Source organism: Ipomoea triloba, chromosome 10, assembly GCF_003576645.1.
Source record: "Ipomoea triloba cultivar NCNSP0323 chromosome 10, ASM357664v1".
NCBI lineage: Eukaryota > Viridiplantae > Streptophyta > Magnoliopsida > Solanales > Convolvulaceae > Ipomoea > Ipomoea triloba.
In genome coordinates this window covers 15629157-15644521 of record NC_044925.1, presented here as the reverse complement: position 1 = coordinate 15644521, position 15365 = coordinate 15629157, and the positions used below count along the sequence as shown (strand labels likewise).

The 15365-nt window shown below is 35.3% G+C and overlaps 1 protein-coding gene and 2 pseudogenes across 1 annotated transcript; 1 reads left to right on the top strand and 2 right to left on the bottom strand.

Moving 5' to 3' along the window:
- Nucleotides 1-1093: 1093 nt before the first annotated feature.
- Nucleotides 1094-3059, bottom strand: LOC116032048 (receptor-like serine/threonine-protein kinase SD1-6). Its single transcript, XM_031274437.1, has 2 exons — nucleotides 2016-3059; nucleotides 1094-1884 (listed from the first exon to the last, which is right to left on the bottom strand). Exons 1-2 carry the CDS (start codon nucleotides 2157-2159, stop codon nucleotides 1579-1581), a joined length of 450 nt encoding a protein of 149 aa, XP_031130297.1. The 5' UTR covers nucleotides 2160-3059; the 3' UTR covers nucleotides 1094-1578.
- LOC116033197 lies at nucleotides 2579-7558 on the top strand (annotated as a pseudogene).
- Nucleotides 7559-10062: 2504 nt separating this feature from the next.
- On the bottom strand, nucleotides 10063-13529 carry LOC116033572 (annotated as a pseudogene).
- Nucleotides 13530-15365: the final 1836 nt, after the last annotated feature.

Sequence of the window (15365 nt, the reverse complement as noted above, 5' to 3'; positions counted from 1 at the left end):
CCAGCGACGGCAGCTGCATAGCTTCCCGGTCGCGGCTTTGATACCATGATGCGGAGATGATAGTAACGTGAAGAGAGTAAGATGATTAGTGGAAATGACGGTGTTCTTCATTATGCTTCAACACGTGTGTACAAAGGAATATAAGGGGAGAGGGTGACGGTTGTAACAGATTACAAAGCAAGGATATTTACAAGATTGCCCCTAACTAATCTTTGTTGTCCAACAGACGACTCTTTAGAAGCGAGAACAAAAATGGATTAGAATTTTAATTTATTTTATTTAATTCCACCGTTGCTCCCTCCATCAATGGTGACCGCTTGTAGTTCGGTGAGGAGTCCAAATGCCGGTGAACATGATCCGGTGATTAATGCAAGAAAATTAACTCAAGCAATAGATATTAAAATCTCTAAGAATTTAATCCTCGCTTAATGCCAAATTAATTCCAGCAATCCAAAAAAAAAATCATTACAATTAATTCATTCAAAATATACACGTCAGATTTACTTAATTATATCATAATTCATAACCAAATAAATATATCTATATGCAAATTATGAAGAATTAAAACGAATGTAATTGAAATCAAAATATATACAAAACTTAATGTACATAATACTTAATATTGTTTAGGCAAAACAATCAACCAGGCAGAGATTGATAAAGGCTCTGATACCAAATGTTAGAAATCAATAATCTAACTATACTAAATAGTCTGCGAGAAACCTAGCAGAAGCGAAAGTAGTGTTGATCTCCAGCCACAGTTGATGTGGTGCCTCTTGAATGGTAGACCGTTAGCCATATTTGTCTCATACTTGACTCAGAACCCTAGATAGTGTATTGGTATCTACTGAGTACCATGAACTGTATGTGCTATATAATGCATATCTTGTATCCCATCAATACAGGTTTATATAGGCACAACAGTCTGGTTGAATAACAACTACTAGTTATTCAGTCCAACCAAACCACTTAATAAGCTTAGTCAACTTGCACCACTTAATTAAGACCCTAATATAATATATATATATATATATATATATATATATATATATATATTATTAGCGAAAATCTTACAAAAAGGTGTAGAGAAGTGGGAATTATAGGATGGAGCTTTTGAGCTTGGAAAGATTATCTAAAAGCGTTCAGGTAATTTTACCTCTCCCAATTTAATTAATATGAAATACTATTGAATATGTGCTAACAAATTATTGTGCAGGATTTGTGAAGCATGAAGGAGAAGCCGAGGTAAAAGAGCTAGTAAAGGAGGTTGAAAAAAGAAAGAAATGTTACAAAAAGATACAAATTTGGAGTTGGACAAAGCAACGTTAAAACTAAGAAAGTGTGCTACATACAGTCATGCAATATAGTGCCAATTAATTTAAGGCAAAGATAGAGGTTGTCTATAAACACAAGCTTGTCTTACAATGAAAACTATTTTAAAAGCTTTAATTTACATTCAAAGAAATGATGTCTAATTGCAATTAGACATTTGATGAAATTCATAATTATTTAGCACCAAAATTAACCCAAGAAGTCTTTAATTTGCACAACAATAAGAGTAATTTGTACCAAGTGTGGCTATCGACCTTCGATCTCTGTAATTGTGACCTCATTAATAGAGCAAGATTTTGAATTATTAGTAACGTCACCACATTTTAAACCAATGATGGCTGAGAAACCAGGTTGCTTAGGAATAGGTAAGATTGTCGATTCATTACCAAGCATGGATACCACATCTGTCATAGTCGGTCTATCTGTCGCACTATCTGGAACGCATAGCAAGCCTACTTGGATATATCTCGTTGCTTCAATAATTGAAATCATTTTGTCCATTGTTGGGTCTATTAGATCTGAAACTTTTCCTTCTATCCATAAACCCCAAGCCTAATGATCATTAATAGGTAGAGTTAGAAACAAAAACTTATTACTCGAATTAAAATAGAGATGTTTGAATAAAAGAATCATAGAAATAAATTAAATTTTTTTATACAATTTATGCATAGAGTAATACTTACATAACCAAGTAAATTTGAAACACGATCTGGATTGTAGAAGCCATTGTTTCTCTTTCCACTTACAATCTCCATTACCATGACTCCAAAGCTAAAAACATCCGATTTCTCCGAGAAACAACCATCCATGGCATATTCCGGAGACATGTAACCACTGTTTTATTACATGATACCATGCTTGGTATGATTTCTTATCCCTAATTAGTATTACATTTTTCAATATATATGGCCTTGTTTGGTAAACGACCGTTAGCTTATTGGGTTAGAGGCTATTACTAGTTGATAACGATGGTAGAAAAGTTTTTGGTAAATTAAATGTTAGCTGATAGCTATTTGGTATAATTTCTTTTTCAAAAAGTTAATTGTTTTTTAATTTTAGCATTTGGAGTTATAAAAAGTTGATTAATCAAACTTGATTTTTTAACAAGTCAAATAGGTAATAGCGGTCAAATAAGCCAAAATTAGCTTGATAGGCTAACTATAAGGACCATAAGTATTAAAATTTTATCTTGACTCAACTCATCTCACACAAATTTTTACTGTTTGGTATAGGTGACTGCAATGAAATGTGTGTAAACAATTGTTCTTGCAACGCGTATGCTACACTTGAATATGATGGAACAGGCTGCAAGTTTTCTTCTTCCACTGCTTACCGTTACGTGTCTAATGGGGGCGAAACTTTTTACATTCGAGATGCAAAAACAGGTAGGCCAACCCCCTTGTCTGTCTTGTACTTGCTGCTCGAAATGCTTATACACACCAAATCTACAATCTATTTTTTCATACAAGTTAGTTTGTCCAATTTTACACAATGAATCTATACTATATATGAAATAATATTGTTGGGTCAAGTTTGGCACTTGATGATTACGCGGAGGTGGTAAAGGGCTTAAAAAAATTAAGTCCAACATCTAACATCTCAAAAATGTGTGACGATATAAGGAGATAAAGGCCCTCTTTGGTAAATGGCTGTTAGCTGATTGAGTTAGCTGTTTGGGTTAGAAGGTATGATTTGTTGATAACATTGGCTGATTGTAGAAAGTTGTTTGATAGATTAGCTGTTAGCTGATAGCTGTTTAGTATAATTTCTTTTCTCAAAAAGCTAATTGAAAAGGCTGCTTTGAGTAGCCTTTTGAATTTTAGCATTTTGAAGTTACAAAAAGCTTATTAACCAAACAACTAATAGTGGTCAAATAAGCCAAAATTGACTGGTAGGCTGATTATTTATCAAACAGGGCCTAAGATGCGATTTCACTACTAGTTCTAACTTTTAGCGTAGTGGTAACTTGATCCTAACAAATATCAAAGTAATGACTCAATTGCTTCACTTTGAACAATCTTAAGCAAAGCAAAGCCATCGTCCTCCACCTCGATATCCTGCTCCTGCTTTGACAAGGAGAATGTCACACCACAGAAGAACAACAATTGTAGCTGCTCTTACAGTAACGTTGCTTGTGAGACTTGCTGTGGTTTTCCTAGTATGGTATATGAATCGAAGAAAATGTTGCAGTTGCTTCGAAGAAGGTATTCTGTTAATAACAATTTATAAGATTTTAATCAAGTATCCTAAATCTGCCTTTACTAGAGGCTAATCAGCTGATGAGTGTTTGGACACACAGCCCCAATTGTACCGTCGACGCAACAACTTGCTAGTAAGGATGACGAGTTACCTTTCTTCAATTTTAAAAGCATAGAGATCGCCACAAATTACTTTTCTGATGAGAATAAGCTTGGTTAAGGAGGATTTGGCCCTGTATATAAGGTATGAACTATATATGTTGATATTTTCTAGTTGTCACATTTTAGGGTGATGCCACATTATTTTTTTCTCTCCTTACCTCAATTTGTTAAATTTTTTGATAGACACAACTAAGATTAATTATTAATTTTCTCTTGAAAATAAGTTATCACTTGAGTGTGATATATATATATATATATAGAATTCTAATCAAATGTGATTGCGCCTTAACATGCGGTTGGTCCGGTCACTTAAAATATATATATATATATATATATATATATATATAGAATTCTACTCAAATGCGGTTGCGCCTTAACATGCGGTCGGTGCAGCCACTTAAAAAAGGTACTAATAGTGTTAACAAAGGCACCAATCGTGTTAGAAAAATGCACAAATACACCACAAAACGCGCAACACACTCAAAAAATGCACCACACCTAATTGTGCATTTATGAATATTGTGTGGTGCTTTTAAGCATACTTAATCGTGCATTTTTGTGATGTGTACCTAATGATGCATTTTTTGGTGTATTTTGTTGTGCTTTTCCTTACAGTATTGGTGCATATGTTCATAACTATTGGTGCGGTCACACAGACCACAGGTTAAGGCACGACTGCTCCTGAACTAGACTCTCTCTTATATATATCAGAGTTCAGGTCCGTGCGGTTGGTGCGGTATACACCACTAGTGTTAACAAAATACACCACTAGTATTAGGAAAATGCACAACACAAATATGCACCATTAGGCACACATCACCAAAAAATACACCACTAGGTATGCAAATATAAACCGCACAATGTTCGAAAATGCACAATTAAGGGTAGGGGAGTTATGGGTGTGTTTTTGTGCATTTTCACTATTGTACATTTCTTAACACTAGTGGTGTATTTTGTTAACACTAGTGGTATATACCGCACGGGAAGGCGCGGCTGCATTTGAACAGATATATATATATATATATATATGACCAAGTTCCAATGCGGCCATGTCTTCACGTGCGACCGGTGCGGCGGCACCATTAGTTATGCAAAAAATCAGCAATAGTGTTAGAAAACACACAACAATGAAATGTACCAATGCACCACAAAACGCAACACAAACTCAAAAATGCACCATACCTCACCACACCTAATGGTGCATAATATAGTTGGTTCTTTTATGCGTATCGAATGGTGCATTTTTTGGTGCACTGATGCATTTATTTGTTGTGTGTTTCCTAACTCTATTGGTGTTAGTTTTTTTCATAACTAATGGTGCGACCACACGTTAGACATGGTCGCATTTGAGTTGGTAATATATATGTATATATATATATATATATATATATATATATACATATATATATATGTATGTATGTATGTATGTGTGTGTGTGTGTGTGTGTGTATTGCGTGCAAATGAGAATAACCATTCAAATGAGAACCACTCTTAATGTTAGAACGTGATGACTAATTTTGTACGTTCAATTTTTTTTATTTATTTGGATGATCCAGATTTGAGTTCCTAAAATGGCATAAATTGATCTTTTTGGTTAATTAAAGTGGGGTAGTAGTGTTTTTTTTTCCTACTTTCAAAGTGTGAATGCATGGTAGTCCTTAGCCAAATTTATTTCTTATTTTCTTGAATTATCCCGTTGCGATTTGGAGTGGTATCGTAAAGTGTGCCCCATCAGGATAGACCTTTTCTTCTCCATTCAGGGTACACATTTTTTTTAATACCGCCAATGTGGTTGAAGACAATGCCACAAAAGCCTACAATGCCCTGCGTCAACATCGTAGAGATTGTTGGTAACTTCACATATGAAAATCTCAACAATGGAAAATATGTATCATGTATGTTATAAATATGTAATAATATAAGTTATCGCTCTAATATTATATTAAAATATGTAGGGTAAAGTCATTATTACGCAGACAAAAAATTAGAGTTTATTCATTGTAAAAGTATGTGTTCTTCCTACTAGAAGGAAGAAACTTATGAAGAGCTTAATAATTAGGCAATTTACCAATAAGGCAATAATAGGAAAATGAATAGGAATTTTTCTGCCCTCATGGGCAGCTCAACGGGTTATAGGAATGAAGTTTGGTTGAAGAAAATAGGGATCGAGTCTCACCACCGGTAGTGTTGCTTATGTCCTATACAGACAATTTGCTATCAAGTCATCAAAATCAATTGTTGACTTTTCAGCTAAAGTCTAGGGGTTTATTTGACCATTTTCCCTTCCTTAAATGTATTAGTGAAAATTAATATTAGTTGACCCATAAAAAGATATTACAATGTTTTTTTTTAAATTTTATAAAACGTATTACATATGGTAAAAATTTGTGTGAGACCGTCTCACGGGTCCAATATGTGAGGCGGGTCAAATATTTTAATGAGGTCAAAGATCTGATTCATTAATTACAAATACGACAAGTCTCACGGATCGAGACTCGTGAGACAGTGTCACACAAGTGTTACCCATTACATATTTAATATTATCTTACATCATATGGTTCACACACGACCAACCCTAATTACAAAAAACAACTTGGGTTTTGGTTTAGTTATAAATAAAATATAATGGTAATTATGGATATCTAAACAACATTAGTTATACTATTTGTATTCAGGGAATATTAGCCAATGGTCAAGAAATTGCAGCAAAGCGGCTCTCAAAAATTTCTGGGAACGGAATTGAACAATTCAAGAATGAAGTTTTATTAATCAAAATTGCAGCACAGGAATCTTGTTAGGCTTTTTGGTTGTTGCACTCAATGAGAAGAGAGGATATTAATATACGAGTACCTTAGAAATAAAAGTTTGGATTCAATTCTTTTTGGTTAGTTAGCTTTATTCATTTTGTCACTCCTTTACCCTAATATATATTTTGTTTAGTTCTACAATTGAATATATAATCACTGGTTTTGCACATATGCNTTGATGGGATTACGCAAGGGCTTTTGTACCTCCACAAATATTCAAGACTGAAGATTATACATAGAGATTTGAAAACAAGTAACATATTATTAGATGTTCACATGCATCCCAAGATTTCTGATTTTGGAACGGCAAGAATATATGAAGATAGTGATTCACCAGCAAACACAAAAAGCATTATTGGGACTTAGTAAGTCAATGAATATGTTTGATCAATTATCTCTTGTATATATCTATTTTTCCTTTATATAACTATTTAAACAATTTGATGGTAAACTAGTGGTTACATGTCTCCGGAATATGCAATGGATGGTTGCTTCTCTGAGAAATCAGATATTTTTAGTTTTGGAGTGATGATAATAGAGATTGTAAGTGGAAAGAGAAACAATGGCTTCTACAATCCTAATCGTGTTTCAAATTTACTTGGCTATGTAAGTATTACCCTATACATGAACTATAAAAAATGTAATCAATAGATTTTTAGGATTCTTTTAACGATTCATTTATTTAAACATTTTTATTTAATTTGACCAATAACTTTATATGCATAACTCTACCCATGAATGATTACTAGACTTGGGATTTATGGATAGAAGGAAAACTCTCAGACTTAATAGATTCAACAATGGAAAAAACATACAATATCAATTATTGAAGCAACAAGATATATTCAAGTAGGTTTGCTATGTGTTCAAGATAGTGCGATGGATAGACCAACTATCTCAGATGTGGTATCCATGCTTGGTAATGAATTAATAGTCTTACCTACACCTAAACAACCTGGTTTCTCTGCCATTATTGGCTTAAAATGTGAGGATGTTGTTAATAATTTAAAAGATTGCTCTGCTAATGATGTCACAATTACAGATATTGAAGGTCGATAGCACATATCATTCTCTCATTGTTAAAATACTTTTTGGGTAACTTTCGTTGTACAATAATTGTTGTAAAACTTCACCAAAGATTGTAAAGCTATCCTTACCCTTGAAAGTGAGACCTTAAGTGGACTTTTTTGTTTTGCTTTGTTTTGTTATTGCTTAGGTGTAATGCAAGCTTGATAATCTTGGAAGCTTGCAAATTAAAAAAAAAAAAGGTTGCCGTAGGGCAGCATGCGACAACATTTATGTACTTTTATTTTATTATTATTTTGTTATTTTATTGTATTGTGATGTGATAGTGGGATTACTTTTGAAAGTGGGAGAGTATTGCATGGATGTAAAGAAATAGTGAAGGAATTGTAAATTTGATGATGTGGAGGTAAAACTCATTTTTGTAAGTGAAAGAGTATTTCAGGGATAAAAGATAGACTAATAAGTGAAATTTCTAATTGCAATTAGACACATCACTTCTTTGAATAATGTTTTGCTTTTGAAAAAGTTGTCAAAAACACTACATAGTTAATATTGCAAGACAAGCTTGTGATATATCGTTAACAACCTTTCTACTATAATATCAATTCGTGGTTTATATTTGATTTTGTGTCATGTTTAGACAATATACAACTTTGGAATATATACAAATATTTGTAATAAGTGTAATTAATAAATTTTGATAATGTTGGCTTAATGTCCCGTCGCCTGAAGGAAGAGGAGAGGACAACAGCAACGCCGGAAACCCAGCCCATGCCTACCATCTCTCTTCGTCGTGACAGTAGGTTCGCCGCCGGCACCCTTGTCGTGTCGCGGTCGTCGACTAGCGGTTGAGGAGCAGCGTCAAAGAGCATCGCCTAGAGAGTGGAGAGGCATCGAAGACACCGGCTGGAGATCTAAAACAAGATCGCCGACGCCACCCTCTGCCCGCGAACAAAACCTCGGTCTCCTACCCATCGCCCACCGCCGTTCTCCAGGGTAGCCGGCGACTGAAGGGGAAGGAAGTTTCGTCGTCTCTCCAAATAGCGAAGCCAAAATGTCGATGCCACTAGGGGAAAAATGGTGACCGCTTGTAGTTCGGTGAGGAGTCCAAATGCCGGTGAACATGATCTAGTGATTAATGCAAGAAAATTAACTCAAGCAATAGATATTAAAATCTCGAAGAATTTAATCCTCGCTTAATGCCAAATTAATTCCAGCAATCCAAAAATAATCCTCGCTTAATGCCAAATTAATTCCAGCAATCCAAAAAAAAACCTCGCTTAATGCCAAATTAATTCCAGCAATCCAAAAAAAAATCATTACAATTAATTCATTCAAAATATACATGTCAGATTTACTTAATGATATCATAATTCATAACCAAATAGATATATCTGTATGCAAATTTTGAAGAATTAAAACGAATGTAATTGAAATCAAAATATATACAAAACTTAATGTACATAATACTTAATATTGTTTAAGCAAAACAATCAACCAGGTAGAGATTGATAAAGGCTCTGATACCAAATGTTAGAAATCAATAATCTAACTATACAGAATAGTCTACGAGAAACCTGATCACGTAGTAGCGGAAGCGAAAGTAGTGTTGATCTCCAGCCACAGTTGATGTGATGCCTCTTGAACGGTAAACCGTTAGCCATATTTGTCTCATACTTGACTCAGAACCCTAGATAGTGTATTGGTAAGCCATATTTGTCTCATACTTGACTCAAAACCCTAGATAGTGTATTGATATCTACTGAGCTGTATGAGTACCGTGAACTGTATGTGCTATATAATGCATATATATCTTGTATCCCATCAATACAGGTTTATATAGGCACAGAGTCTGGTTGAATAACAACTACTAGTTATTCAGTCCAACCAAACCACTTAATAAGCCTAGTCAACTTGCCCCACTTAATTAAGGGCCTAATATACAATATATATATATATATATATATATATATATATATATATATATATATATATATATATATATATATAGATATATAGATATATATTATTAGGGAAAATCTTACAAAAAGGTGTAGAGAAGTGGGAATTATAGGATGGAGCTTTTGAGCTTGAAAAGATTATCTAAAAGCGTTCAGATAATTTTACCTCTCCCAATTTGATACGAAATACTGTTGAATATGTGTTAACAAATTATTGTGTAGGATTTGGGAAGCATGAAGGAGAAGCCGAGGTAAAAGAGCTAGTAAAGGAGATTAAAAAAAAGAGAAAAATGTTACAAAAAGATACATATTTTGAGTTGGACAAAGCAACATTAAAACTAAGAAAGTGTGCTACATACAGTCATGCAATATAGTGCCAATTAATTTAAGGCAAAGATAGAGGTTGTCTATAAACACAAGCTTGTCTTACCATGAAAACTATTTTAAAAGCTTTACATTCAAAGAAATGATGTCTAATTGCAATTAGATATTTGATGAAGTTCATAATTATTTAGCACCAAAATTAACCCAAAAAAGTTTTTGCACAACAATAAGAGTAATTTGTATCAAGTGTTGCTATCGACCTTCGATCTCTGTAATTGTGACCTCATTAATAGAGCAAGATTTTGAATTATTAGCAACATCACCACATTTTAAACCAATGATGGCTGAGAAACCAGGTTGCTTAGGAATAGGTAAGATTGTCGATTCATTACCAAGCATGGATACCACATCTATCATAGTCGGTCTATCCGTCGCACTATCTTGAACGCATAGCAAGCCTACTTGGATATATCTTGTTGCTTCAATAATTGAAATCATTTTGTCCATTGTAGGATCTATTAGATCTGAAACTTTTCCTTCTATCCATAAACTCCAAGCCTAATGATCATTCATACGTAGAGTTAGAAACAAAAACTTATTACTCAAATTAAAATTGAGATGTTTGAATAAAAGAATCACAGAAATAATTTAACTTTTTGTATACAATTTATGCATGCATAGAATAATACTTACATAACCAAGTAAATTTGAAACACGATCTGGATTATAGAAGCCATTGTTTCTCTTTCCACTTACAATCTCCATTACCATGACTCCAAAGCTAAAAATATCTGATTTCTCCGAGAAACAACCATCCATTGCATATTCCGGAGACATGTAACCACTGTTTTATCATGAAATTTCTCTACAAGTTACATGAAAGAAAAAAATATAGAATAGAAGAGATATTTAAAACATATTCTCATTGACTTACTAGGTCCCAATAATACTTTTTGTGCTTGCTCGAGAATCACTATCTTTAAATATTCTGGCAGTTCCAAAATCAGAAATCTAGGGGTGCATGTGAACATCTAACAATATGTTACTTGTTTTCAAATCTCTATGTATAATCCTTAGTCTTGAATATTTGTGGAGGTACAAAAGTCCTTGAGCAATCCCATCAATTATAGAGGCACGCTTTCCCCAATCAAGACAAACTTTTTTTCTTGCATCTGTGTAAAACCAGTGTGATGCATTCATAAATGGAGCCAAGCAAGAGAAATATAAGGTGAATGATGGAAACGAATTAAACAAACTAACCAAAAAGAATTGAATCCAAACTTTTATTTGGAAGGTACTCATATATTAATATCCTCTCATCTCCTTGAGTGCAACAACCCAGAAGTCTAACAAGATTCCTATGCTGCAATTTGGAGATCAATAGAACTTCATTTTTGAATTGTTCAACTCCGTGTCCTGACATTTTTGAGAGCCGTTTTGCTGCGATTTCTTGACCATTGGATAATATTCCCTGAATAGAACTTATTTATCTTAATTAACCACAAAGACATCTACTCTCTTCGTCTCGATTTTATATGTATGTCTTGTTTAATTAATGAGGTTTGACTGAACTTAATTATAATTTAATTTTTAATAATAATATTTAATTCAATGTTAGTAAATGAAATTTATGTATTTGAAAACTACATATAAAATACTATTAAATATAGAAAATCGAATAAAAATAAAAAAAAATGCTAAAGAAAATAATTAAGTGAAAAAAGTTGAGTAAAATGTGACAAAGGGAACAATTTGTATTGTTACTATTACATTTAGATAAGCTGTGACATGAAGAAATTGGTGAGTTTTAGCATTTAATTCTAGCTACTATTCACTGGAATATAGCCATAAGAAGAGAAGAAGATGATTTTTTGAAATTTGTAGCTTTGTTAATTGAAATTCAGGGTGTAAAAACTAAAAGTGACAAAATGCTAAGTCACCTATATAAATGAAAATAAAAAATAAAGCATAAAACATGAAAAATACTGCTATACTCACAGGGCCAAACTAAAGGTGAACAAATTAAAATTTTCTTCCAGATATAAATTAATAAGGTGGACTAAAATTAGATACACCTCTATAACAGTTGGACCAAAAATAGAATTCACTCATATGTGAATATAGTTCATTTATACCTTATATACAGGACCAAATCCTCCTTGACCAAGTTTATTTTCTTCAGAAAAATAATTTGTGGCCATTTCTATGCATTTAAAATCGAAGAAAGGTAACTCCTCGTCGTGACCAGCATGTTGTTGCGTGGATTGCACAATTGGGGCTGTGTAAACACTTATAGCTGATTAGGTAGGCGGGTTATAGCCAGAGTTAAGAAAGAATATATGTTAATTGATAAATTGATATATATTAAAAGATGGGATAGCAGCATACCTATGAAGCAGCAGGTGCAACTTTTTCTTGAATAGCAAACTAGGAAAATCAGGGCAAGGGCGGTGACAGGCAGTATTACTGTAAGAGCTACTATAGTAGTTGTGGTTCTCATCATGTGGTGTGACATATTCCTTGTCAAAGCAGCCGGAGGAGGAGGTGGAGGAGCATGGACTGATATAGTTCAATGCGAATTGAATTGAATTGAAGCAATTGAGTGAATAGTAGCTTTATTAGGTTGATAAACAAATTAAATTGAAACATGCTCGCAGGAAGTAAAAAGGGTGGATGAACTATCTACCTGTTGTTTTTTCATAACGAATGTAAAGAGTTTCGCCTTGAAGCGCGTACTGGTATTTAGTGGATGATGAAAATTTGCAGCCTGTTCCATCAGTTTCAAGTGTAGCATAGGCGTTGCAAGAACAATTTTAGACACACATTTCTTTGCAATCACCAATATTTAGCGTAGTGTTGAATAACATTTGTTCCCATAAATTCGATTCGATAAGACCAGTTGTTGAATTGAACATGTCTCCACCACTACAATTGGATTGTTCGGGTGACTTTAGGCACCCCTCGGTTGAATAATGTGTATCATTGCGATCACAGTTAATGCTTGATATGATGTAGTTACTATAGTCTTCAACAATTGCAAAAATTTCCCCAGTTGCATAAATTTGGATTAAATTCCCAACCGTATCAAAATTCCCATCCCAAGCAAAATAGGTTTCATTGTGGTTAGAGAAATACCTGAGACGATGGGAATGGCCATGAAGAAATGGAAAATTGTATCCATTCCAGACCCCACTGTGCCAATAAACAACCCCTCTTCGCATGGCAATTAGCTGCTTGGTATTGTTTGGATCAACACACAATCTAAAAGCACCTGGAGAAGGATTCTCCTCACTTGTCCAAGAAGTGAGACAACGCTGCTGCAGTTGAGGAGTTTTTTGTAGCCCAAACCAACCCAATTTCATCCCTGGAATCCAAACATTACCATTGGGGTGATCGAAACTTTGCCACAACATACGACCCCCACCCCGCAACACTAAGTTGCCGGTGTCGAGTAGAGTTGCTGTTGTGTTCATAACATATGGATGTTGTTGGGGATCGTTTATAACGAATTCATGATCAACATCAGATATCAACAACCGGCCTTCTCTTTCCATTATTAACTCTGGCGTATAAAAAATTTCAGTTTGAGTTTCGCCTAGCCAAGCAACCCAAATTGTTCTTCCTTCAGAAGTGGATATGACTAGAAAATCGACCCTCACTATACTCAAAAAGCAGCTAAAAGCAGAGCTAGAGCCAGAGCCGGGTAGCTTCATGAATTTTAACATGAAGACTTTATTTGATGACTCCAAGTAATTGTTATAACTCGGAGACAAGGATTCTCCAGGTGCAAGTGTATTTTTAGCACTAACACCAGATAGCAACAAGCCATGCCAGATGAACAAGCAACAAACAATTGTAACCACTAAACTATCATACATTATTAATATTCTACCCATTCCTATCATATGCATCATCTCTATGGCCTATGTTAGAAACTAAACAAATGGCTACCAGTATATATAGAGTTAATTCCAGCAATGGTCCTCCGACTATGTTGATTTTCAAAAATTAGTCCCCGACTTTTATTTTGGACAATTTAAGTCCCTTGACTTTTAAATTTATTCCAATGTTGGTCCTTTCGTCAAATTATGGTTAAGTTAAGGTCAAATGAAGGGGTAAAATTGTCCATTCACATGTTTAGTGTAAAGAAAGAAAAGATAACGGGATAGAACAGAGTGACTCGTTCAATCCCCACGGACGGCGCCAATGATAGCGTAAATGTAAACGGGGTCTACGATTACGCTACGGATACGTGTGTTACGTGTAGTGAAGAATGTCGCTCGGCCGGTCAGACGGTCGGTCTACCGGTCAACGACTGAGCGGTTCGAAGCTATATCGCTCTACGGGTGACGAACAGTGATAAAGAGTAAGCAGGATAAAGACAATCGGCAAATCGCAAGTGTATTAGTGTAGTACTGATGAGTCCCCCTTTCCAGTGAGGGGAATGACCCCTATTTATACAAAGTGGATTTACTATGCACATGGTGTCTGATATGCAAGTGGAGGGCATATGGGCTGTCACTCCGCAAAATGCGCATCGGTTTGCTCGAAGTGGTTGAGTTACTCGAGGTGATGAAAACACGGATCCCTTGTTCCCGAAAAGTTGTCGGTCGTCACATCAAGCAACTGTTGCGCTCGTGAGCCTCCAATCCACAAGGTGTGTTGCTTCCGATCATGCGGCCGACGGACCGGGTGACCGTCGACGGACCGTTTGGGTGACCGTTGACGGACAGGTTGGGTGACCGACGGACAGGTGATTTACGAACCGACTAACACATGTGCATATTTACCCATCACAAGTCCCCCACTTCTTGAATCTGCGAGAGTCGTCAGGTTCGAGAAGTAGAATGTGCTCCAGGCGGCTAACTTGTTGCGAGCAAAGTCTCCCTGGCTTGAATGCCTTGATAATCCGTGATGAACCCCTCAAGTTTGATTTGAGCAGGAGGGGCGTGATTTACGCGGGTTGCCTCGTTAAAAACCATAGACTAAGAAAAACCCTTTGGGAAAAAACCTAGCTAAGGGAAAAAGAGTACAACCGAAAGCATAATCACTAAAGACGGGTTTGTCCTGGTTGTTTCCGGTCGTCGAGCGATGGATCATTTAGCGGGTTTTGTTCACATCTTTTCCATGGTTTGGAGATGGGTCTTCCCTTGGTGATACCTTGGTCGTTGACGGACCAATCAAGTTTTCCACGGCTGGGGATGAGGAAGGTAGCACATACGAATCACCGAGTGGTTGACTTGACCAGGCGGATCCAGACCAAATGGGGTGATTGTTACCGGTCAGCTGAGTGATTTTTATGATTTGACCACCTGCGTGTATATTTCCTCCAGTTTGATACTTTAGACTTGCCAAGAACAATGCTCCCACTACTAGTCTTACATGACCCATTAGCCTTTTTGGATCAACCCACTTTCTCAAAAAACCCAAATTTTTTGTATAAATATCCTCCTACCATCTTCACTTCACCATCAAGACATTCCTAAGCTCTCAATCAAGTGTATCATCAATCACCTCCAAAGCTACCAAGACCAAGCAGGTAAAACATTATAACT

Coding starts and splice junctions, on each gene's coding strand:
- LOC116032048 (XM_031274437.1), bottom strand. CDS start 2,159: ATGTCTCCGGAATATGCCATGGATGGTTGTTTCTCGGAGAAATCGGAT. Junction 1,885..2,015: donor TTTCAAATTTACTTGGTTAT/GTAAGTATTACT, acceptor AATGATCATTAG/GCTTGGGGTTTATGGATAGA.